The sequence below is a fragment of the Notolabrus celidotus genome, chromosome 7, assembly GCF_009762535.1.
Source record: "Notolabrus celidotus isolate fNotCel1 chromosome 7, fNotCel1.pri, whole genome shotgun sequence".
In the NCBI taxonomy this organism is placed as follows: domain Eukaryota; kingdom Metazoa; phylum Chordata; class Actinopteri; order Labriformes; family Labridae; genus Notolabrus; species Notolabrus celidotus.
Window position 1 is genome coordinate 6,233,618 of NC_048278.1, and position 26,767 is coordinate 6,260,384.

The window sequence follows — 26,767 nt, forward strand, 5'->3', positions numbered from 1 at the left end:
GTTGCCCACTATAATATCACAATACAGCAATTCTGCAATAACTCATAAATTAAGATACGAACCAACGAACCAAAAAGACCAATACGATACAATTAGATGGCCATGGTAATACCACAAAAGAGAAATTCTGTAGTATTTAATAAATAGCAAGGCAATCATTTAAAGGTACATCACGATATCTGATTAACCGAAGAATACAAAATGCACCTTAAAGGTTAACGTCATTAGGGCCACCTTGAAGTGTTGTGCATGAGTGTGAAGTGAGCATAGACTGTATAAATAATGGACGTAGTATCTGTGACGTCACCCATCTGTTCCTGAGCACTGATTTGAAGCCAATCATCGACGGGAGCCATATTGGAAATGCTGAACTCAACCAAGGTTAGTGTGAGGTAAAGAGGCGGGCTTTGAGCCTCCTAGCCAACAGCTATGTGTTCCCGCCTGTCAGTCAAGTCAGTCATGTCCTTATTTAGGCAAAACTTGTAATCTTAATATCTTCTGAACTGTTGTGTTAGAAAAAAGTTCACCCCCGTACAGTGTGTGCCGATAGAAAAATTTGCTACCTAGACCCAAGCCGTTTTTTGAACCAGGCTGTAAACATGTTTATTTCTGCTGCAAAGATCGTCTTTTTTTAATTAGTGTGTATGTGGTTTCTAGTGTTTCTGCAGCCAGCCTCCAGTGGACGCTCGATGAATTGCAGTTTATAACACTTCCACATGGGCTTCATATTTTGAGACCGGAGGTTGACGCTTGGCAGTGAGTCAAATTGGCAGGGGTATCTGTTTAGAGCATGCATTGTCTTTAAAATACAAACATTTGGTGCCAGTGTTTTGATTATTACAGTATATGGCATGAGTCAGGGTGACAGTATATGACCGTTTCAACATTTTATCCGACCTTTATTGTAAGTGCTAAACTTCTGCATCTAAGTGTTAATCATAGACTGTATAAAATATGGACGTAGTATCCGTGACGTCACCCATCTGTTTCTGAAGCACTGTTTTGAGGCCAATCGTTGGTGGGAGCCATAGTGCTGCTGTCAAGCGATTGGGACATAAAGAGGCGGGCTTTGAGCCTCCTAGCCAACAGCAACAGTGTTCCCGCCTGTCAATCAAGTCAGCTGTGCCTCTCATTGGAAGACTTGTAATCTCAATATCTTTGAAATTACCGCGTTATGAAAAAATTCACCCTCTGTACAGTGTGTGCCGATCAAGAAATGAGCTACCCAGACTACACTTGTCTTTTGTACCAGGCTGTAAACATGTTTATTTCTGCTGTAAAGATCGTCTTTTTTGAATTGGTGTGTATGTGGTTTCTGCTACTTCCGGAGCCAGCCTCAAGCGGATCCACAATGAACTGCAGTTTTTAGCACTTCCGCATTGGACTCAGATTTTTAGACCGGAGGTTGCAGCTTGGTGTTAACACTGTGAGCATGTTAGCATTTGAAAGCTTGGATCAAGCTCATAGGTACAGCCTCACTGAGCTGCTAACTTAGCTGTGTGCTTTTCTTTTGAAGACATAAAAAGTAGGTTGTAGTTCTTCAGTGTTCAATGTGAAAACCAGCAGCTGTAAAAACACCGTGCATGCTGCCTGAAATGAGGTCTGAAGCTGTAAAATCTGATCAAAAATTCAAAAAGTCACTCAGGTCAAAAAAGTGTTGAGGTGTGATTGTGATATTTTGACATGATGAAAGCATTAAATAGACCTGCGAAAGTCTGACCTGATCAGGAGTCACCTTGATTCCTTCATGCAGGACAAATAACAGACAGTATGATGATGTGTTGAGAGACAGGGATTTGCAGACGAGGTGACAGAGCATCAGCAGAGTGAGAGGAGAGCACAGGACAGGAGGCGTCTTTAATATTTAGGAATGCATTCAAACATCCCGCCTGCTTGCACAAACAAGTGGACCTCCATGTGCAAATCAGTGTGAAAGAGCAGAACCCGGACCGATGAGCAAAGTTCAGAAAAGAGGGCTGTGCCTTTTATATTCAAGGACCCACATATCATCTGTTAAACATGAGGTGATCTCAAACACACCAGCCCTCTGTGCAAATGTAGCTCTTTAATTAGTGGCCGCTCTCTGGAGCCGGTTTCCAGCTTCAGAATCTATTTTGCAAACTGAACCACATGATGAATTGTTTTATGAAGGTTCAAACTTCACCCTTTTCTTTTTTTACAGATTGGCTTTATGTCAATGACTGGTTGGTAGGTATCTGAAGCACGAGGAAGGCAGAGAAAGGCCTCTTCTGTCATCGCATACTCATTTGGCAGAGTAATATATTGAGTACAAAACACAGAAGAAAGAGGAGAAAAGAGAGGAGAGTAAAAACAGAGCAGAGTTTAAAGAAAGAGGGATGTGGAGGAAGATAAGCTGTCAGTAAAAACAAGCTGATGGGTGAGACTGGTGTGTGTGTGTGTGTTGAACCGTTTCCATTTCCCCCCATCCAATCCCTGCATGCACAACAGAGGAATTTGGCTTTCAGTTACTCTCTCACACAATCGCACACACACACACACACACACACACACACACACACACACACACACACAAACACACACACACACACACACACTGAGGGAAGAGCAGAAAGCAGAAGCAAGCCAAACCACTGCATACCAGCTTGGGTCTGACCCGGGATATCAAGAGAAATCTCAGTCCCCCACGGGATCCATGCATCGCCTCTTCTTCAGTCTATCTTGATCGCTGCCTCAACATTTTTAATCTCATCCAACTGTCACTTTAAACATGTCTGAAGCATAATCCAGCCTCTTTGACTGTGAATATGGAAACCATACTTAAAGATGACATGCTGTACAGTCCACTCGTCAATAACTATTCTTTTCCCTCATTAGATATGAAACAAAGGATGATTGTTATTCAACTCTCAACTAAAAACCATGACATCACCTCACTGTATGCAAATAAACTCTTATCTGATAAGAAGGCTGGCCAGTCTGCAGTCTGATCAGGTGTGTGTGTGTGTGTGTGTGTGTGTGTGTGTGTGTGTGTGTGTGTGTGTGTGTGTGTGTGTGTGTGTGTGTGTGTGTGTGTGTGTGTGTGTGTGTGAGCAGGTGTGTGTGCAGGTTTCCAAACCTTAAAGCTGGTGAGCTCTTGTTTGGTGAATCCATTACTGTGGATGATCTTCATCTGTTTGACCAAAGTGCTTTTACCACTCTCTGCTGCACCTGGAGGAGGATATACATGCTGGTTAATCTATTAAATAGCTTATAAATTAATAAAAGATATATCATAGGTCAAGGTTAATCTTTTTATATCGTGATCATTAGATCAGCAGTGGTTTAAATCTGAAATGAGTCTCCAGAGAGCCACATGGATACATCCGGTTTGGGGCTCTGGTGCAGGTCATAAACTGTATGATGCAGTAGATATCAAAAGTCTACACACCTTTGTTAAAATGCCAGTTTTTGAGAAGTCTCCCAAAAGCATATAGTAAATGTTTTATGATGAAACCAAGGTTGAACTTTTTGGCCATAATTCCAAAAGGTGTGTTTTGCATAAAAACAAAACTGCACATCACATAAAGAACACCAGACCCACAGAGAAGCATGGTGGGGGCAGCATCATGCTTTGGGCCTGGTATTCTTCAGCTGGAACCAGGGCCTTAGTCAAGGTGGAGGGAAGTATGAACAGTTACAAACACCAGTCAGTTTAACACAAAAGCTCCAGACCTCCGTTAGAAAGATGAAGATGAAGATGAATTCGACCTTTCAACACGACAACAAACCAAAGCATACATCCAAACCAACAAAAGCATGGCTTCACCAGAAGAAGATTAAAGCTTTGAAATGGCCCAGCCAGAGTCCAGACCTGAATCCAGCTGAACATCTGTGTGTGTGTGTGTGTGTGTGTGGGGGGGGGGGGGGTCTGAAGAGGGCTGTGCACAGGAGATGCCCTCACTATCTGACAGATTTGGAGCTCTTTTGTAAAGAAGAGTGGGCAAATATCACCACGTCAAGCTAATAGACTCCTACAAAAAAACAGAGTGCTGTAATAAAATCAAAAGGTGCTTCAAACAATTATTAGTTAAAGGATGTGTACCCTTATGCAACCACATTATTTTAGGTTTTTATTTTTTATTCTTCCCCCTAAAGAAATAATAATAATAATTTCAGTGGAATTGTTTACGTTGTATATAGGTCACATTAAAGGTGGAATAAGTTCTGACATGATTTATCTTGGTTTAAAAAATTTTAAATCACAAAACCTTGCATTTTAACAGGGGTGTGTAGACTTTTGATATCCACTGTATGTGCACACGTGCCCAGGTGGATTAAGGTGAGGTCATATGAGGATGCTCCGTCTCACCTAGCAGCAGGATTTTGACCACATTCATCTCCTTCTTGGCGGACTCGTACAGGTCCCGGTCTATCTTTGCGCTGTGGATCTTCGCTTTCTTCTCCTCCGTCATTTCGGTTCCGAGGCACAGTCCCATCCTGAGCGCTCATCTCAAACCCAGCCCGGGTCGAGAGGGACACAAAGTAGGGAGTCCGCGCTGGGATTAACCCAGTTTGTCTGTTTTTACAAGCTGCATGCTCTGAGCTTTGACGCAAACGGCACCGCGTAAAAAAGTTAACTCTCTTGTAAAAACAGGACAAAACATCCATGAAACATCCTCCAAGCGCAGACAGTCCGTATCCAACTGGACTCACGCATCGCTCCCAGAGTTTTCTCTTCCTCGTCGGTGACAGATTTTGAAGGGTGGTGACTTTTCAGCAGTAAAAACACCTCAGTGTTGTGTCACTGTGCGCCACAGCAGTTCAAACTCTGCTCTGCCGCCTTGGCAGAGACCCCAGATTCTCCTAAAGGTGCCTCCTCCCCCTGCAGCCTGCTGCTGCCCAGATGGAAAAGTTTTGGACTTCCCTGGGAAGTGACGTGCCGGGGATCACAAGTGCTGAGTGCGCAATTCCATTATATTCACCTGTGCGCGCTCAGAAAACAGGATAGACTGCTACACTTTGATATGTGAGTGTCAGGTGGACGGTAACTGAGTAAAGGCTAGTTAACTGTGTACTTTACCTGAACACATGAGGGTTAATACCATTTAATTTGGCTTGTAACACAGGAAAAATGAAATGACTTGGAGTTGTATTTGATCAGGATTTGTCCTTCAACTCCAACATTCCTCACATTTCCAGGACATCCTTGTTTCCCTTTTGTAATATTGCAAAAATCAAACACATCCTGTCTCAAAGTGATGCAGAAAAACCAACCCGTGCACTTCTTACCTCTAGTTTGGATTATTGTAATACCCTTTGTGAGGCTGCCCTAATAAGTCTCAAGACTTTTTCTCCTCTACACTGTTTCCCCTTAAAATCTACAATAGAATTTACAATCCTCCTTCTGACCTACAAAGCTCTTAATGGTCAGACAGCTTCGTATCTTGAAGAGCTCATAGTGCCTTATTACCCCTCTATAACAGTATGCTCCAAGAATGCAGGTCTGCTCATAGTACCTTAAGTCTCTAAAAGTAGTATGGGAGGTAGAGCCTTCAGTTATCAGACCCCTCTCCTTTGGAATCATCTGCCGGTCAGGGTCCGGGAGGCACACACCTTCTCTACTTGTGCTTTCCTTTTTAATAAAGCTTAAATTTAGGGCTGGCTCTAAGTTATGCTGCTGTAAGCTTAGACTGCTAGGGGGACTGGCTAGTAGGAACAGTCTATTAGCATTAATTAATTAATATAACCATTTTTATAAAAACTGGCACAAATTGTAGAAATGTCACAAAATAAAGAATATGAAGAAAATTACTTTTAAACTTTATTTCCTCTTTCATCCCTGAAGCTAGCTGGTGACCTTTAACCTCTACCTTGAGACAACACCCAGTTTGGGAGCTACTGCATTAATAGCACAATATAATTGTTTTCCTCTTATCATTGTTCTGACAGCAGAGTGTTAAAACATATTTTTTTGAGGGGGCTGTAGAGAAGCCTCTCTACTATGGATGTGTTTTAGAGTTTTATAAAAACTGCTGATTGCTCAGGAATCATGAATCTGTGTGGCATCTCTATTAGGAGACTGTGAGGCTCTGTCTCTCAGCTGACTTGTAGGTCTCTCCTCCTGGAGCTTCTTTGGGGCACTGTGCTCTGTGGATTCAAAGCTCTTTGTGTTTGTAACAAGGCGATGGCCTGTAGGTTTTTGTTTTAACTCTGAGGGCACCATGAGTGGGCCCGGACTGCTTGGATTTAGTGGTTTCTGTGCTGCTGGCCTCATTACACTGATGCAGTGAACTGTGAAATTGTGCTGATCCAACAAAGATCTTTGTCATGAAGCTGCACACAGTCAGTCCTGCTGTAAAACAGACATCAGATGATGCTTTGCAGTATGAGCAGTTTATTAAAAGATAGCTACACACAGTAATACAGTGATTCAGAGGTTGAAAATCCCTTACTTTAATATTAAGAAAGTTATTCATTACTGAGCCTGCCACCATCCCATACACGCACTGAAAAACACTCACCGTCTCGCACCATTACTTATTTGCCCGGAACAGAAACAAAACAGACAGTGAGCTTCAACAATTTAAAAGGTTTGCATTAGCACTTTGACAATGAAACTGGGTCCCAACTATTTCAGCTCTTTGATTGTCTTTGAAAAAGGAGGAAAGAGGTCATTCTAGTTTCTGAAACATGTTTGCAAATGGAGGACAGGACGTATTATTAATAAACAGCTTTGGAGACACTGGTCAGAGCGTGAGCCACAGCCCTGAGATCAGTCCATCTTCAGGAACGAGGCACTACTGTCATTTACAAGCACACACACTCACTAACCTCTCTCCCTCTCTCTCTCACACACACACACACACACACACACACACAAGCTTGGTGCAAATTCAGGCAGTTACAAATTTACAATTATAATCAGACTGCATCACAGAAGGTTTAGCAGAGTAGTCATGTTGTTTTTTTCAGGAGTAATAAAATCATAGTGGCTTTTAGAAATTCAAATAAATGTTTGTTAACGTGAAACATAGACCACATTCAAGCTTACTGATGACTGATAAGACTGATCATTCAAAACTAATAGTTTCAAATTTAAAAACAAAAACGTACAAAGGTTAAAATTGCTCAATAAGTTATGGCTTGTTAAAAACTCCATTTCTACACGTGGACAGAGACAGGTAGTATGTGATTTCATGGAAACAAACAAACAAAAACAGGACAGAAGAAGAAAACATTTAAAAGATGACTGTGGAGGTTTAAAGGGATTCTGCAGGGTAGGTCGTTATACGTGTCAGGTGTTGTTATCCAGGCAGATCTATTCTAATCCCATTAGGCAGGACAGGTCTGCACAGATAGAGGAGCTAACACAGCAGCATGTATCACACACACATACACACACACACTCACGCGCACTCTGCTTCACCAAACATACAAACAGGATTTTGCACATAGTGGACTTAAAAGACGAACTGGCTTTATCGTGAAAGCAGGCCCAGTCTACACCGACGTGGACACCGACGTGGACACCGACGTGGACGCCTTCGTATGGGTCTCTGAAGTCCACCTCGAGAAGCTGAGCAGACACACAAACAGTACTGGGGTGTTATTAGTGAGCGGCCTCTGCTGCAGCCTCGCTGTCATCCTGCTGCTCTTTCCTCTTCATCGCCTCGATCACCGCCATCTCCTTGGCCTCTTTCTTTTGGTTTCTGGCCTCAAACTGCAGCCTGGGAAGAAGGAGAAGGTGATTAGTATTCAACCCAGGATGCAAATAATCGGATTTGTAAAGAGTAAATTAAAAAACAGGGAGTCTCTGACCTGTTTGCAATGATTCTCTGGACAATGTCATCAGTGGTGAGATTATTCCCGCTGTCGATGGTTCTGAATACTCCCCTCTTCTTAGGCTCCTGAGGACAGAACACAAATGTTTTAATTAGAAGGAATTAAGGCAAAAGCTCACCTCTGAAAAACGACATCAACAAAGCAACCAAAGAAAGGAATGTAAAAAAGACAGAAGACAGTAATAACAAACATGTGAGATATTATTCAGCATGCAGAAAATCAACAGTCATGTCAACTCTTTGGTCTCAGTCTTGGGATCAACTTCAGGAGTGTCAATGAGCGTTCACGGAGCGGTCATGGGGTTCAGGGATTCATCTCGGACACAGGTAGTGTCGACATGACCAGATCATGTCAGCAGCATGTTTTCGTCCTTTGAAATCTCATGTGATATATGAATGCAGTTCAGTCATGCCGCTGTGCTGCACATGAACAGAGAAACATCTCTACTCACAGCGTAGGGGTCTGAGCTGTCCTTGTCTGGAAACACTTCTGTCTTGCCATGACACACCAGGTCCACCTGCACAGTTACACACACACACACACACACACACACACACACACACACACACACACACACACACACACACACACACACACACACACACACACACACACACACACTCTGTTGAAGCACCCAGCATGTACAGGAATGTAAAATTGGAAAGCATTTTATCTGCATTATGTTCACTTCACTGTACTGTTTTTCTCACATGCAGCTCCTGAAACTGGTGTCTGCTCTTAGTCCTGCCAAAGCAAACTAATTAACCTCATCTGCTGCTGTTCATTAACAAACATTACTCTTCCAGACTTTGAAGTGGAGCTACTTTGAATGCAACATGTCGACAACAGATCAAGACAATGAGACAAACATATAGCAGCAGTGTTGTTGCTTATTTGTGTCAGGTTTGCAGCTGAGGATGAAAACAAAGAAGAAAAGGCTGATATTGATTTGTTGGTAGAGTGTAAAGCAGATTTGAATGTCATGAAGCAAAGATGTTATTTCCACAAGGGGGCGCCACATGTTTTAGTAAGGGACATTTAAATAAGTAACAGTGCATTTAAACAACTTTAACAGTGAGGACAATTCCTGCTTTACATCTGTGGAATAAAAACACAAATAGAGGACATTTTATTCATGTTATAACTTCAGGGTGTATTACTGTAATGTTGTACTTTGCTTACAATATGAATGTGCTGGCTTCAATTCTTTATACACTATTGTTTTATATCTTCAAGAGTTCTTTCAGAGTCTTTCCTCATTCACTCTCCTTTCCAAGGTAAAGCAAAAGCAAGAAACTACATCTACATGGCTAGAACTACAAATAAAAAAACTACAGACAACAGCAGCTTTAAAGAAACGCTGAGTCATGGGCAAACAAAGATCAGACGTGGGAGACGTTTTAATATCTATTCTTTTTAAATTATTATTTGTTTTTATTGATTGTGTTTTTAAGCTTGTACAGCACTTTGTCCAACTGTGGTTGTTTTAAAATGTGCTATATTTAAAATAATCCTTCCCAATGAAAAAACAGACCCAACAGACTAAATTCCTCTTTTTAGCTGCTTACTACATCCCTTAAATGGATGCAAACTCATCTTACAACCTTAGTTTTTATTTCTGTAACTACAAACTCTTAATTTCTTTTAACAAACTGAGTTTTAAATACATTTTTTTTAAACTAATTTTACTTTCTTTCTTTCTTGATCTTAGATTTTTAAGTATTTTATGTTTTCATGCTTCTGTTTGTTTAATGTCATATTTTAAATTGGATATTTTCTGACAAGGTATGGCGTTATGGAATTAACCTGATATTGAATCTACAATTAAATGTTGGATATACGGGCACCCTGCACAGGTGTCAATAGGTCTGAGCCAGCTTCGGGCTGTGACTCGACACGGAAAAGATTCAATGTGTGAGTCTTAATCCTTGGGAAGAAGTTCTGAGATGAATCGAATGATTTAAGGGTTCATTTTGGTTAAGACAAGACCAGCTGTGATTCTGTGTCCGGAGGGACAGTAAGACTCTGCAAGTTACGGACTTCAGAGCAGCAAAGGGGGCTGATTATTTAGAATAATCCCTCCTAATTTAAATAAATAACAACACTGTATACTATGTACGTTAAGTTACATAAGTACAGAGAGAGAGAGAAAACATAACTGACCGTATATAAAATTTAAATTTTTTAAGTTTGCTGTATGTTTTTGTTGATTGTTACTGCTCTGTTTTTTTAACTCTGTAAAACACTTTGAATTGCTCTTTATGTGAATGGTGCTTAATAAATAAACTTACCTTGCCTTGCCTATATAAATAAAGTTTGACTTGACTTGACTTTAAACTGAACAGACAAATCCTGGTTACATAAGGGTAGATAAACATGCATAATACAACACTGGAAAGGAAGTGAAGTCGTGAAGGTAACTCACCTTAAAGTGATCCAGCAGGTCTTTGCCCACTGCATAGGGTGCCCCGATCACCACCTCTGACACATACTGCAGAGAGAACAAACAAGAACAAAGATAAGTTAGACCCTGGTGGTTGCAGGCTTGTGTAACATGTTTGGTTTGTGTAACATTCTCACAAGTGGTTTCAACTTAAAGACAAAGACACAGGGGGGACAGAGACAGAGAATCCTTGTTCAGATAGCTGAACAGCAGGAATGGGGGGGACAGAGTTGAGTTCAGGCTTCAGCGCTGTGAGCATTCATGTGAGAAATCCATCCCACTGTGCTGAATGTTTAAAGGTCTGCGAGGACTCACCCGGCAGGCCAGGACACTCAGCGTCCTCTCGTGGATGTTCATGATTGGATAATTCTTCCCCTTGTACCGATTCACTTCCTGAAATGGAGAATACATTTTTTACTTCTTTTACATTCCTACCTTTTTGATGTTTAATATATTTCTGGTCTACTTTTTTCAGGCTAACAGCAAAGAGTTAAAGGAGTTCATTGTTTAAGCTTCTCTTACGTTAGCTTGTTCTCAATGCTTCTCTTGAAAACTGCTGACATTTCTCACCCTGTTGTGAATATTTAGCAGAGGTGTGTGTGAGAGTGTGTGCCTGTAATTTTGTGTACCTGGTCAAAGTGCAGACCTACGATGACGTAGGGTCTTTCTGCCTGCTTATAAACCATCTCTAAGAAGTCAACATGGCCGATGTCTGCAAGGAGGGAGTGGTCAAGGAAGCATGACAGCAAAATTCAGCAAGGACATGATATCTAACAAAGATTGTGACATAGTTCTGCTTATTTCTGCGTGATAAGGATACGGAAGAGATCAAATGCCCCGGCTACGTAGATTATGGTGTCTCCGGACTGAGGTTCCTTTCCTGAGGCGAACTGGATGATCTTCTGAGACGTCTGGAGGAACTGAGACACTCCTGTCCAGGGACTGTGGCCTTTAGGACCCTTGACCCCACAAGAGAAACAAAAGTGTTAGCCACACTGAGAATACGTTACAAAGGCTAGTTGTCTGACTTTGTAATAGATGTTCACTTAAGAGGAATCCTTTTAAAATGACGATTTATTAAAGTGACAAGATTTAAATTAAAAATGCATGACTCACTTTCCCAAAGTTATCTGTGTGCTGCTGGTAGTCTGGATTATCCTGCAGAAATCATTGTAGAGAAAAAGGTGAGACCAACACACACATAGACATTGAAGATTTATTGTGATGCATTCAGGGGTTACAGTGGAGCTACAACACCTTTAGTAACAGCTACAGAACTTGACATGTAACATCAAGGCTTCCTCAAACACATGTTACAAGGATTGAGGATATAAATAGAGCACAACACTGCCTGATCACATGCCACACTTCCATCCTGTAGTGTCCTTTGGTAGAAGAGCAGCTCAACTCACCATGTTGCTGTGATGAGCTTTGGTCATGAGGAGCATCCGTCCCACCAGGTCAGTGGTGGAGACGCCCTGTGTGCGTCTGCATTCCCGGTAACGGCCCTCCCGCTTCACCTCCGCATACGTGTCCTTACCGTCTACTGTCAGCGTGATGTCGTCTAGTGAACAGAAACATTGACATCAGTCCATGATCACATCTTAACTCTCTCTCCGCCCTTATGACGACAGACGGGATGTCAGAGAGCTGCCCTCTGCTGGCTCACCTCCGTGCACACAGAAGTCACAGTTGTATTTGTCCAGAGTCTCCAGCGTGGTGACGTACGGCGCTCCCTCCACTATCTCATCCACCCACTTGATGGCCCGCACCATCTTGTAGCGTTCTTCCTGAGTGAAGACAGGGGGGCCCTTGTGCTTGGAAATTTCAGCTTTAAGAAAAGTCACATGGGTTTTAATATTAATATCCATCAATGATCCTAAATTACTGCTTAATGCTTTTTATGAGGCAGATGTTCCACTAACTCTCTTTCAGCTCAGCTCAGATTTGTCTTACATGTCCCAAACTACAACAAATATATAAGATTTAAGTTGTCCATCATCATGAATACAGTCCAGTACTGATAGACTTCTATTGATACTTGAGTTTTAAACCTCGTCAATTTTTGAATGAACATGAATGTATACTTTTTTTTCTTCAATTTTCTATCTCTTTATCTATACACTCAACAATATGTGTGCTCATCCCCCTGTCCTAAAGTCTTGTCCTGTTGTAGGACAAACAACAAACTACAACAAATATAACACAACAGTCAAATCTTTATAATTAATCTAAGGATGGAAAGTTGTGTTTTGCTTCTCTTTGGTTTAGTTGACATCTGTGTTGGGAGATGAGACTTCTATATTTGATACTGGGGAAATGATCATGTCTGTAACCGAGATGAACTCTGGAGTAATGTCTTCATTTGATCCGATCAGGGAAACAGTACGTTCTCTTGTTTTAACAGAGTCAGACTTGTCATTCAGCGCTGTGTGATAACAGTTCATTCAAAAATACGATTCTCAGTAGTATCCACACAGGATGTGTGTTTGTGTTTGGCAAACTTACCGTCCGTATGTACTCCCGCTATGAGGTAATCTCCCATGCCTTTGGCCTGCCGTAGCTGGTTTGAGTGACCGTAGTGAACCATGTCATAACTGTGGAGACAGAGACGGACACATATCATCAGCAAGGGATACGAACTCACTCAGACAAAACATTTACAAGGACCAAACAGATACAAACAATAGTTACAATATCCAATGTCTTTTAAACAGCTTTCATCTGTAGGATGGCATAGACCAACCACTTCTTTACCCTTGTTTTTATTATTCTTATCTTATTTTATTCACTTCTATAAAGGCTGTGTACGTGTGGGCTTTGTAGTGGATCCAACATAAAGCTCAGTTTGTGATTAGAGGTAATAATGATAAAGGTTACTGAGAGATACAACATCAAACAAATGAAAGGAGTCACGTCATTTCTAGGTTTATTATTTCCAGGAACAAATCTGAGGAACACTTTCAGGACCCTTTTGGTACACAAGAGAAGACAGTAAACGTAGATTAACTTTGGGAAAAGACATTTAAGTACACATGAAGTATATCTCCAAAAATCAGTTTAAGACGCTTTAAAACAGAGCAGGTCTAGACCGTCCTCTATGTTCTATTATTAACAAAGACCCAACACCAAGACAGGATAAAATCCAGTCCCATTTTACAAACAGGACTCAGTCTGATCTCATCTTAATCCACCATGAGTAGAGCCCTTTGCAGCATTTAGCAAGTTACAGTGGCAAGGACAAACTTCCTTTAACAGGCAGAAACCTCCAGCAGGAACAGACTCATATTAGACACACATCTGCTGAGACCGTGTTGATTAAAGGCCTTTTAACTTATTCCAAGGCCCCGACTGAAAACTAAAGGGGACAGGTTTTAAAAGTCCTTGTTTTTATATATTCTTATCTTTATTTTATTCACTTCTATAAAGGCTGTGTATGTGTGGGCTTGGTTGTGGATCCAACATCAAGCACAGTTTTGTGATTAGAGGTAATAATGATAAAGGTTACTGAGAGAAAGGTTATGACTAGATACAACCTGTGTTTGATATGCCAATGTTTATTTGCTCTCTGCTGCTCAGTAACATCTGCAGTTAATGTTTAACTTTTATAAGGTAGTGGATGTGAGTTCTTCTAAATGAAAGTTATTCAGAGTTTAAAACAACATCAAACAAATGAAAGGAGTCACGTAATTTCTAGGTTTATTATTTCCAAGAATAAATCTTGTCTCTGCTCCTAAAATAGATGTTACTTTCTTCTAGTGAAGTTTGAAGTTTCCTATTAAATATAACATGTAAGGACTGTTCAATTTAATTGATCATAGTGCAGAAGCAGGAATATAATTATCAAAATAGAGCTGCTTCATATAACATTTATAATCCTGCAATATCAGGATATCACAGGTAGTATATAACTAGAAAGGAAATAAGTGCAGACAGAGACTCTCCTTGGCTTTCTTTTCTCCTTCATCAGAGATTAAACACTCAACTCTTTAATCTGTGTGTACTCCATTAGGTATGGGTTTAATAATACCAGAATCGATCGCCTCATTAGAATCACTTCACCTGTCACTACACTTCCTGGACGGACCTCTCCTCAGTAATGACATTACCCCAAGCCGTTAGTGGGACTCTCTCATCCATAATCCCCCTACATCCCTCACCTCACCTGACCAGGATCAGCTGGATGCTTCGCTCACAGTTTAAAATAACTGAGCAGTGAATTCAGTGATGTTCTTGTTCAGCTCCTTGCTGCTACAGTTCTTAGTGGGATGACTGAAGTAAAGGCTGCTGACAGGTATTCAATGGTGCCGATACTTTCTTACTTTTGGAAACTCCTGGTGCTGCAGGATGAAGCTTCTTGAGACGCACAAGCATTGAAAATAAGTATTTTCTGTCTGTTTCCTACAAATTCTTCAAATTACTTCCAGACAGCTGACATGTTTAAGCTGGTTGTTGGCGCGTGTAAGCTGTCACTGTGTGCTGATGATTATTATGTCGCCTAATTGGTGGAAATGTTCAGTCTGCCGATAATATCCTGCATCTCCAATGAAAACCTGTCAGAAAAACTTGAGCGCTGAAAAATGAATTGTCTCATGATATCCCATCTTTACCCATTTGCTATCTGCTGCTGTTTCCTCTTGTCTTGTACAACTGTATCTCTCATTAAGGGCACCAGGTCTAGGTCCTGATGAAGACTCAGTGAAGGTTGAAACTGGTTCCTGAATTCTATGATTTTTTAACCATATTCCCTGAACTATTATCAATCAGTCGATCTTTATTTATATAGCGCCAAATCATAACAAACGTTATCTGAAGACTATTTCCAAGCACAGCTGGTCTAGACCGTACTCTATGTTATATTATTAACAAAGACCCAACATCAAGACAGGATAAGATCCAGGCTCATCTTACAGACAGGACTCAGTCTGATCTCATCTTAATCCACCATGAGTAGAGCACTTTGCAGCATTTAGCAAGTTACAGTGGCAAGGACAAACATCCTTTAACAGGCAGAAACCTCCAGCAGGACCAGACTCATGTTAGACACACATCTGCTGAGACCGAGTTGATTAAAGGCTTTTTAACTTATTCCAAGGCCCCGACTGAAAACTAAAGGGGACAGAGGTTTTTCAGTCAGAGCTCCTACATTTTGGAGCATCCTATCAGAGGAGATCAGACCTGCAGAGTCATGTTTTATTTAATTACTCAAGAAACATTTTTACAGAGAAGCTTTTATTGTGCGATTTTATTTTATTTAAACTCTCATTTTAAGGGTCTGTTTTATAAGTCTGTATGCTTCTTATTTATTTTTTAATTTAATTTATTTTTAAACCTTTTTTTTTATTTAAAAAGCTTAATTTTTCTTTGTATTTCTTCTTGTTTTTACTGCCCACTGGGAAGCATTGTTACATGTATTGAAAAGTGCTATATAAATAAAGTATTATCATTATTATTATTATTATTATTATTATTATTCCTTGACTCAAGCTAGTGTGCCTGAAGACAGCCCCCGTTGCTTCCCCCCTCCTGTGACATATAATATGACCTCCTTTAACCCCCCCCAAAATGAGGAGACCCCTGCCCTGTCCACTACACTTACACGCTGCTTTTACATAATACTGAACAACATGTGCACTATGTTAGTTATTTATAACCACCACATGAGATGGGTAATGTTGAAATAGCTATCAGCGACCGGCCACCTCCCTCTGCAGCCAAAAAACAAGAAGAGTTACGTGTGTGTGTCTAGGATTATCAAATCTGAAGCCAGATGATTTAGACATGAAGTTACTCGTCCCATCTCTACAAATCAGAATCAGTCCTGTAACAAATGACCTTTGCTCACCACCAGCTCCTTCATGTTTGGGTCACTGTGACAGAAAGTAAATACATGTCACTGAATGTGTAGGAAGCCTCATTACCAAAGCAGTAATAACATGCTATAAGCAAAATAAAGCTGCAAAGGTTTCTTCTCATGCTCCTTCCCTCTGGATCTAGTTTCACACACACCACAGTGCACAGTGTTATTCATATCCCCAGCTGCACTATGAGGTTATGAGGCTGGGAACAGACAGGATATTGTCCCCAACTCACCCTGTGCCATGAAATCTAAAGAGCACATATGGCTGCATTGGATCTATGATAATACAAATGAGAAATGTGTGTTCTTGGTATAAATATGTCACACATCTAATGTAATAACTGTGCAGTATTTACAACCTCTAAATGATTGGGGCTGGGCAGCGGTCATGCATACAAGAAATACATAGGTTTTTATCAGAGATAATAACAAGGAGTAGAGGAATAAGGTGGCATATTAAGCTATAGCGTTGTAATTAGATTATTATGAATGACAGAATGGTGAAACTCCTGTTGCTGAGTTACAGCCTGGTACAGAGGCTAGCATTAGCGTTAGCATTTGTAGTTCAATGTTGGTTCCTGGTTCGATTTGAATAATGGACGCGTGCAGAATTACAGTGTGGAGTTTTCTTTACTAGTAGCACCGACAGTCTGCATGTCAGTGACAGACACTCACCAGCCGTCGCACCACAGCCGGACGACCCGCTTCCTCTTGTCCGGGCTGCATGCCGCTCCCCCCGGATCACTGCGCCCGGAGTCCCGCTGCTCCTCGGTGGCGTGGTGGCCGTTTTTAATCATTCCGATAAATTCACGAAAATGTGTTTTAAAGTCCCGAATAAAAATGTTATAAAATGAGTTATTCAGCTCAGATTATCTAGAAGATTAATTCAGAGGACGTCTTCTTCTTCTTCTTGGTTTAACAGTGACACTGCCCGGCCAACGCCTCCAGCCCTACGTCACATCGGTTCATTCCGGTCACGTGATCACTCACAGCCAATCAACACACACGCAGCAGGAGGGCTCATAGAGGGCGGATCTTATACAGTCTATGGGGCGGATGTGTTTCCCCTGAGGGTACCAACTTTTCTCCTCAACACCATGCAACACGGGATAAAAAAGAGAAGAAACATCAAAAACTTCACATTTTCTTTGAAACAATTATTTTGCAGATCAAAGTTTTTTTCAAACTAGACATTTATTGGCAATAAAAGACTTCATCTCTAATCAATTACTTCTGTTTAAGTGAAATCTTTATTCTTTATAAGCTTCCACAGTGTGGTCGTACAGAAGAGGATTAGGGCCACTGAAAAAAATTATAATTAAGGTCCAATATTTTTTTATAATTCTGAGAAAAAAAGTCAGAACTCACAGTTCTGACTTTAATCTCAGAATTCTGACTTTTTCGTCAGAATTATGAGATTAAAGTCAGGATTGAGGAAAAAGGTGAGATTTCTGATAAAAAAATGAAAAAATCAGAAGTCTCAGTTTAATGGTCAGAATTCTGAGAAAAAAATTAGACTTCTGAGTTTAATGGTCAGAATCTGAGATTAAAGTCAGAATTTTCTGAGATTAAAGTCAGAATTTTAAGAAAAATGTCAGAATTCTGAGATTAAAGTCAGAATTCTGACTTTTTTTCTCAGAATAATAATAAAAAAATACATTGAATCTTAATTATTTTTCTTTTTCAGTGCCCCTAATCCTCTTCCGTAGTGGTCTTCCTGGGGTCCACACATCAAAACAAAAATAGGAAAAACAATCATTTCAAATCACACAGTATGCATAAAACATAAATGCATTAGCAGCCAGACATAAAAGTAAAAAATGAGTATGCTAAATAAAAGGAGTATTTGTGCAAATAAACAGTAAGTAGCATTAAACAACAGAAATAATGGATACAAAACAATATTGTTACAAACATGTGGCAGAAAAAATCAATTAAATTTTTTTTAACACTGGTTAGATCATTTTTTATGAGAAATTAATCAGCATGTGTTTTACTGACTTTTTAAATGAAAATCTTTTGTTAACTGTGTCATGTTGTTGGGAGCAGATTCCAGGCAGAGGAACCTCAAAAAAGAACAGTTCTCGTCATAACATTAGTTCTTGGACATGGAGTTAGTAGATAACTGGTACTTACTTGACTTGTCATATACTCGTGATTAAAAAACTGAGTATTTTAGTTTATAACTAAATAATTGTGGTGTGTTATTCATATTCAGAAGACGGGATTTTAATTTAGCCTCCACAGGTAGCCAGGATAAATGTTTATGCATTTCCAGGTATCTTGAATTTAACAATGGAGTAAGTCATGGGGTATTTTTTTTTTTTATAAATTGTGGCATTACATCTCATACTCTGGAAATTAAATAATTATTTTTCTATTGATAAGCAGAACTGGAAAAATCAACACTTTTAATGAGTTGTAGCTACACAACTTTAATTACTGAAGTGATTTGTTCAATGCACAAGTTTGAAGGTGATCTTGGACCTACAATTCGATGTAGAGAAGTAAACTACACTTGATATCAACTCATTGGTCACATAGTTTATATTACATGTAGGGATCTATTTTTAATGGAAAACATAAAAGCCAAAAAAACCCACTTCCTCTTGCATGGTTGAAAACATTGTGTCCAATAAAAAGTCAACAGGTACTTTGTGTGTGGAGTGTGTAAAGTCCACTGAAGTGTGCTATAAAGATAAGATAAGATAAGATAAGAAAGTCCTTTACTTGCCCCACAATGGGGAAATTCAAGTGTCACAGTAACAAAGTAGACAAAATATAAAGCAAACAATAGCCTATAAAATATTAATTATTAAAAAGTTATCAGCAATTAAAATTAAAGAGGTAAAAAATAAATAAATTATATATATGATGTGGCCTGATGATGTGATAGGTTGGCGATCTGTCCAGGGTGTACCCTACCTTCCGCCCGAAGCCAGCTGGGATAGGCTCCAGCCCCCCGTGAGACCTAACGGGATAAGCGGTCAAGATAATGGATGGATGGATGGATATATATATATATATATTATTGGTTATATAGTCTGACCACTACAGGAAGAAAAGACCTGCGATATCTCTCCATGAGACACCGCGGATAAAGGGATGTGAGTTCAAGATGTATGGCAAGTGGCTAGTACGATGACAACAGCTCTGTATACAAATCAGAAACAATTTATTGACTCACAAATATAGCACCTTTTTTGAAAAATACAACAAAAATCCAAGATGTATTCACATCCAGATTACCTCTGGTTTGAGTATTACGAATGTGAAACACTGACCCATTATGACTGACATGGCATTAATAACATCTGGCATTGTATGGAGCATGATGAGATTATTAACAACACTGGAGCTTCCTGAGACTTTAAGAGAGACACTTTTTTCAGTTTCTCAAGTAAACAGTAAAGAAAAACACAGGACTTCAAAATCAAGTAAATATATAAAAAAAAATCTTACACTGCTGTAAATCAATAAGTCATAGCAGCAGAGTCTCTGCACCATGATATGGATGTAAACATACAGTAGGACAATTCAGTAACTTCAGTAAACAAAGGTTCAAAGCAGTAGCTGTGCTACAGAGCCTGCAAACCTGAGCAGCTACAGTAAACTGTTAGTTCAGGAAATAATTTAAGTAAACAAATTCATTCAAAACAAATAATGCAAAAAGAAAAAAACATTCAGCCAAATGTAAAACATGTGAATAAGACTGTCCATGTAGAGACTGAGTGGCTGAATCATGTTAAATCTCAAAGCTGTGCAGCTCAGAAACAGAATCTGGTCATTGGTTACTGCTGAGGTTCTTAGAGTCAACAAACACCGTGTCACCTCCAGTGAGCTACTTAACAGTATCTTCAGAGATCAGTGTTTCCAACATCCAGATGTTGTTACATCCAGCAGCATGTTGTGCCTTAAATTAGTTACTGTAATGCACCAGTTTACAACTTGTTAAAAACACATTTAACATTTAACTTCAGATACAAAACTTCATATACAAAACTCTAATCATGACTTACAAAGCAGTAACCAAAACCGCTCCAGTTTACCTGGAACCCCTCATCCAGGTCTACTGCCCTTCTCGCCCGCTACGCTCAGCCTCTGAAAAGCGCCTAGTGCTTCCAGCACATAAGGCCTCAAAATCAGTAGCTCGACTCTTCTCTTCTGTTGCCCCTAAATGGCGGAATAAACTGGCCAACTCCATTCGATCTGCAGAGTCCCTCTCTACTTTCAAAGACAGCTAAAGACCCAGCTCTTTAGGAAGCACTATGCACTTAGCTACAGTAGACTGTTCTCCACTGTTGTCCCCAGTGGCAGATCATGTCTTCCAGCTACAATTGACTCGCACTTTCCTGCTCTACTCTGGGAATCTGTGTTCAGCTCTTGAGTGACCCAGCACTTGGTACTTTGGTCATTATTGTGGTGATGTTAATTGTTGATGATGATAATGGAAGGTCTTAAATGGTTTGGTTGCTTCACTGTAGATGTTTCTGCCTTTACACTGCTTGGCAGTACCTGCACCCAAATGGACTTGAAGAACTTTGTTACCCATACTGATCTTGTTTCCTCTTGTCTAGATCTTTGCTTGTGTTGTTCTGGTTCTCGTATGTACGTCGCTTTGGATAAAAGCGTCTGTTAATGACATTGTAACATTGTAACATTGTAACTTGGCACTCTGAGCCCTGCTGGAGGGCTCTGCACAAACACTGTTTATATCTTCAGCACACACAAATGGCATACAGCTCTCAGACTGTGAGGGTGATTTGCTGAATCAGACAGAATATGTATTTTGGAAGAGTTAGACACTGCACCTCTGGCACAGCTAGCTGAGGGGCCTTTTAGGTTTCATAACCAAAGACAACTTTAGGTCTGGCTGTCAGCTTAAACTGCAGGTTGTACTAAATATGTTGATGTTACAAAGTGCTTTCTGCATGTAACACACACTAACTGCATTTGGCTCAGTGGTACCAAAGCATAACAGCACCCAGAGTCCACTTCACCCTCATGATGGGACTGAAGTTTGAATACCTCATTATGATAAATCGATTTACATACGTCAGGATTTGTGTCCTTAAGACTACGCAGACTTTTTCTTCTTCCTTCCTTTTCCATAACCTCGTCCAAACCAGCCTCCCTGAACTGCTCTGCCTTCCTCTGCTGGTTCCCCACAGTCAGTTAAGCTACCCTCCTGCCCATCAAGGGGAGCGATGATCTCACGAGTACAGCTGTCAACTTCTTCTGGCAGCAGAGGTGTAGCTAGACTGAAGATGGGGTCCTCAGCTCTGCAGGGACAGAAGAAAGATCACCAAAATTAGAGTCACAAAGACAGACCTATTTTCTTGTTTAAGCTGGAGAGGGTCACAAAACTTCAGATACTCTAAAATCCAAGACCTTTCAAACATATACCATGCCGGACAAGTCTGAAATATTTTACTACAACCTCCAAAGGCGTTTTCCAACTGGAGGAACTTTACCCCGAAAACTAGGGACTTTACCCTGGAACTACGAGTGCTTAGACCAGTGGACCCAGGGTCTAAATTTAGTTCAGGGGTAGATAATCTCGCCCCTAAAAAAGCCCCTGCTGGTAGTGCCTTTCAAAGGTCCCGGGATTTTGGGGTTGCAGGGCCAGCAATGCTGAACGTGTCTGATTGGTAGATTAACCGCAGTGTTTTTATTCTGCCTGCCGTCCACAATAACATCACACACATCTGTGATTCTCTTGATTTCTCTTTCTTTCATTAGTTTTTATTTGTTCTATCTTTTTTGTATGTGTGTGTCCTTTTCAAAAGAAGAAGCTGTGATTCTCTTGATTTAGCAGCTTGTAACAGTAGTCTTCTCTAAAACCCACCACGAATGCGTCTCTCCCGGTGTTACGGTTTTAAAAGTGTCCCTGTAAACTGGAGACCTTCAGCTGAACGTGTCAGTGTTTGTGGAGTTTACACAGCTGTTGAAACACAGAGGTAGTTCCTGGGAATGCAAACTAGTTTAGTTTTTATTAAGATTTCAAAATATCCTCATCAGTTATTTAATGATCGTCTAAAGACGTTTATGAGGGATGCATCCGGCTGACTGCAAGAACAGTCTATTTGAAAAGCTAATTTGATCGAAATGAGGCTGATTTCAAAGTTTATTGTGTGATTGTTGGACAAACTAACAAGATAAAATCCTCACCGGTCATACGCAGGAATCTGAATGCCCATTTCCTCCATTAGGAGCCTCATGACTTCATCACACTTGCCATTCATTTTCAGGACAGCAAGGTCATCCTTCGGAGGTCCACTGGAACAAAAGCACATCCACGGATAAGACAGAGATAAACCTGCATCTTAGCTTGAACGTAAAAGCTTATCAAAGTACCTGGAGGTTAACGATGTAGAGTTTTGGCCGTTGTTTGCAGGTCTGTTCATGGACCACAGACAAGCATATTTCTTCAGCACCTGGAAGAGGGAGAAGACAGCTTAGTGAGGCAACAAATCCTCAAATCTTATAAAATATGTCGTCTAGTGTTTCACAAAATGTGTTTATATGAAAGTTAAGCTGATAAAACAAGCCTCTGTAATCAATATTAAAAAAATAAAGGGCTCAGTCTTTATGTAACAAAAAGTAGTGAACCCATATCCAAAGTAAACAAACATTAAACATTACATATCTTGAACAGCATTAAAGATACAAGCACACTGGTTATAAACTCTACCTTTAGACTGGAGCCTAAGCAGAGGATAACATCGGCCATCTGGGCAGCCTCTGCAGCTCCCTTCCAGTTTAGAGGTTGCTCCAGTGTTCCTCGCTCCCCAAAGTGCACGATAGTGTCCCCTCAGTTTCCCCTCCACAGTGTCCACACCTACGACCTGTCCCGTGTCTGTGCAGCGATTGTCCGCTCTGTCACGTCAAATAAACGCACAAACTCCCTGACCGGAGAACAGGACGTACACACCTGGTGAAAATATTAATAACAGCTTGTAAGGACCAGCATCAGAGTCAGTGCCTGGAGTTTGAAGAGTCAGGATGTGTGTGTCTTACCTCAATAAACATGTTTCCATGAAGCTCAGACGAGCCTGTCTGGACAGTCCGCTACGTAAGTGAAGTCCATCACAGTTTTGAGAAACAACATGCTTCACCTTAACAGACAACCACACAAATACACACCATATGAAAACATCAGTATGAGTAAGGAAGCATCCATTAGTACAGACCACAATAACCAATCTCAGACTCACACCCAGTTCTCTTTGTGCAGCATCTTTATGCTCATGGTGTGAGAGTCGGCTCAGCTTTACTCAGGTCAGACGAGCTGTTTGTGGAATGAGACAAGAGAACAGCAGTGAGTGTCTACCTCCTTCAATAAAATCTGAAGCAATTATCACATCAAAAAAAGAGTAGATCTCACCTGACTGTCCGCCCCTTCTGTAAAAGTGTCCACACTCCATTAGGGCCTCTGTAGTCTGGGATGGAAGCAGCCTGAAAGAACAAACATCATCAATCCTGAAAACACTTCAAGAGTATAAGGGACCTAAAGAAACTCGACATACCGGCTGATCCCAGCTCCAGTGTAACCACCAGGTGTTTGGCTTGTTTGACTGCATCAGCCAGCTGCCTGACTTTACTTTTCAGCTCATCAGCATCGTCAAATACCTGAAGAATGCACAAGTCAAAAGGTGTGTTATGTTCACGAGCAAACATTTCTGTAGAGTGTTCTTCCTTCTTCGTGTCTTTTCTAATTCATGGTCATACTGACTGCAAATATAAACACACACAGAACAAACGTAACAGATATTTTTCACTGTCCGAAACAAGTACTGCTTCTTACTTGTGATCCACTGATTTATGTTTGAATATTTCTGTGACTGGGTGGACTTATGAGCCTTAAAGGTCCCTCTATCTAATGACATTTTCTACTGGGACTTTAAATTGATGCCTCTAGCTTTTGGTGGATGTAAATAAAGTAAAATAAAAGTAAACTTTTTTAACTTAATATAACTTTAAGTTAATGTGTGACCATGCAGGTACCTCACAAGACAAAACAAAAGAGGAATTGTGGAAAGCAACCCTGAACATTTACAGACATTACACCTTTGCACTTTTACTCCACTGACAGCTAAAATGATTCATTGCAATATAAAAAAATGACAACACAAATTAAGCTACATTTGACCTACTACAGGTTACAACAGGTTACAGGCTTGATGTTGTCAGAATACCTCAGAGCCAGCGGCTCCTACTGACACTTTGTAATCATAAAAGTTATAAATGAAATCTCTATTTTCAAACAGTTATTTTCAATCATTTCTCAATAATTCAGTAACTAGGTAGTCCTCAGTTCTCTATAAACAATGTAAATATTAGCAAACTTTATTTTCTTCTGGAGGAAAAATGTTCTTCAGTAGGGTCAAGCAATGTGGAGAAAACTGTCTCGTTATTTTTCTATGACAGGATCACGTTCTGGACTTCATCACACTTGTTTTTCATGTTTTTTTAAGATTTTTGAGCTGGAAGACAACATTTTAAGAACTAAATATTTATTTTCCTCCTTTCTGAACAATTTTTGCCTTCTCTACACCATTTTAAAATTTTGATCTTGTCTTGTGTCCTCTTGTGTCTTTTGAACTTCATGATCATGATAAAACATTAATTTGAGAACTTGTCATCTTTAAGAGTTCTTGTGTTTCTTCTTTAATGTTGTCTTGCAGAATTCCCAGTGCTTTGGCTTTATACAAGTAGTCCATATGAAGCTTTTTGAGACGTTTCTGTGTTGACTTTAGTTTTCTTTGTATGCAAGAAACTACAAATTTACACATAATTCAGAATGCGATTAATTTCTGTGCTATAAATGACACATTTTAAGATGAGAGCTTGGGGCTGAAAATAAATGGACTTTACATGGACATGCCTGGGTTACAACTTTGATAAAAGTGTGAAGGCACTGGTAATGATAAAACAACAACAACATAATATCCTCATAACATTATCGCATGACCAAAGAGACAGCTCTGCTTTATGAGCTGATTCCTGATTCCACCACTATTCTTCTGCTATAGTTTGATTTATTTTTATTTTTATTTAACCAGATGAGAACCCATTGAGCTCAAGACCTCTTTTACAAGGGCAACCTGGCCAAGAGGTCAGCAGCACACATCAAAATAAATAGTAAAGTTCAATAGTATGGTGCATATGCAGACGGTGTGTAGAAACAATCAATAATTTAAAAGTGCTACTAACTTGTAAATAAAGTGCAATTCGTGAACACAAAGCAGCTTTTTTGTTTTGGTGATGTGTTCCACTAACTTTTTGGCACTTGTTTGGCTTTGTTAATGATTAGTTGTTCTTTTTATTTGTGCAAATGACTTGCAGGTCTTTATACTTTTATTAGAGGTACTTTTGGAGTCAGACACCACTGAATTATCTTGAAACCTTCCTGATTCCTTCATAATCTAATTATAGGTCTCTACAAATGAGATCCCATCCAGCTGGCATGTTTGATATGAAGCACTTAGTGGCCTCACCTCCTCCTGTTTCCTCTTGAGCACACTTCTTCGGACCTGTCTCTTGCAGAGCTCGTCCACAGTGTCTCTGTTCAGCAGCAGCACCGCGGCCTCCTCCTCAGACCGCTCAGACTCGGGTTTCTTCAAGACCCGTCCAACCTGCAGGTTCCAGGAAACAAGTCAGACAGACAGGTTCAGAGACAACATAGCCTCAGACACCTCACCCGAATGGCTTGCTTTATCCGGCCAGCTGAAGAGACATAACATTTGATGCATCTTACCAGTGTGAATGTCTTCCTCTCGCTCTCTCGTTGCAGTATTTTGGCTTTTTCCAAAGCTTTCCTCTCCGCGCGTAAAGACAAACCAGGGTCTGCCTCCTCTGCCATCCTGTTCACAATCAGCTGAGAAGACGCTCGATTCAAAACACTGCTTAAAGCTCCAGTGATCAACGACTGCGGAGACGGATGTGTCCGTCTAAATAAGAATTTAAACGCCCCACAGCGCCCCCTGCTGCTGGGAGTCTGAAGTGTTGTAAAAAGTAAACTTAAGACTTTTTTTAATCTACCTTTTAATTTGGAATAATTTATTTGTAGCCCTGGACTGCATTATTATTATAATCATTACACTAACATTTATTTATATCATTTGATTAGTTATTTTTTATTTCTTATTTTTGGAATTTATTTATTTATTATAGGATAGCCACTTGATATGCAGCATCTCGTTTTCAAGGGGGTCCCAGCAAAACACAAAGCAAATGAATTCACACAAAACAGTAAATCACAACAAACACAAATACACAAACACAAACACAGACAGCTCTCCCTCACCCTTATTCACTGCTGGACCCTACCAGCACCCCGCCATTAAACAAAACCTTGACAAACCTTTACGTCAGAAACAGGAGCAGCTTGTTTTTAAAAGATAAAACAAATTTGATTTAAAGCAGTGGATGGAGGTGATGGATTTAAGAGAAGGGGGTAAATTATTCCAATTGGATGGGGTTTGTATTTGAATGACCTGCGACCAATTTCTTTATGGATTCTCAGGACAATGAAGAAGGGATGCTGCGTATGTCTGAGGGAATATGAAGATGAATATTGGACCAAGAAGTCTTTTAGATAGTATGGACAGTTAAAATGAATAGATTTAAAAATAAACTGAAGCCAGTGAAATTGTCTT

At 40.2% G+C, this 26,767-nt stretch overlaps 3 protein-coding genes across 4 annotated transcripts in view; all 3 read right to left on the minus strand.

The window, feature by feature from the left end:
* The window catches only part of gnav1 (guanine nucleotide binding protein (G protein) alpha v1), a 38,683-nt gene extending 33,859 nt beyond the window's left edge, over positions 1 to 4,824 (minus strand). For both annotated transcript variants that reach the window (XM_034687450.1, XM_034687451.1), the window contains exons 1-2: positions 4,331 to 4,824; positions 3,098 to 3,189 (exon numbers count right to left, since the gene is read on the minus strand). In XM_034687450.1, coding sequence (XP_034543341.1) covers positions 3,098 to 3,189; positions 4,331 to 4,457 — 219 coding nt within the window. In that variant the 5' untranslated portion in view covers positions 4,458 to 4,824. The remainder of the gene's footprint in view (positions 1 to 3,097; positions 3,190 to 4,330) is intronic.
* A 1,511-nt stretch (positions 4,825 to 6,335) lies between these two features.
* pcyt2 (phosphate cytidylyltransferase 2, ethanolamine) lies at positions 6,336 to 17,070 on the minus strand. The gene is made up of 12 exons (XM_034688959.1): positions 16,782 to 17,070; positions 12,755 to 12,843; positions 11,916 to 12,077; positions 11,659 to 11,810; positions 11,363 to 11,404; positions 11,067 to 11,205; positions 10,876 to 10,958; positions 10,562 to 10,639; positions 10,229 to 10,294; positions 8,255 to 8,320; positions 7,780 to 7,868; positions 6,336 to 7,688 (listed from the first exon to the last, which is right to left on the minus strand). The coding sequence occupies exons 1-12, from the start codon at positions 16,901 to 16,903 to the stop codon at positions 7,571 to 7,573; spliced, it is 1,206 nt and encodes a 401-aa protein (XP_034544850.1). The 5' UTR covers positions 16,904 to 17,070; the 3' UTR covers positions 6,336 to 7,570.
* A 3,608-nt stretch (positions 17,071 to 20,678) lies between these two features.
* On the minus strand, positions 20,679 to 26,004 carry sirt7 (sirtuin 7). Its single transcript, XM_034688412.1, is given in 17 exon segments — positions 20,679 to 21,388; positions 22,278 to 22,378; positions 22,380 to 22,385; positions 22,464 to 22,498; positions 22,501 to 22,543; positions 22,801 to 22,917; positions 22,920 to 22,976; positions 22,978 to 23,040; positions 23,127 to 23,158; positions 23,161 to 23,224; positions 23,326 to 23,360; positions 23,363 to 23,397; positions 23,494 to 23,564; positions 23,632 to 23,660; positions 23,663 to 23,738; positions 25,607 to 25,744; positions 25,867 to 26,004. Coding segments are annotated over 17 exon segments (1,212 nt in total). The 5' UTR covers positions 25,972 to 26,004; the 3' UTR covers positions 20,679 to 21,183.
* Positions 26,005 to 26,767: the final 763 nt, after the last annotated feature.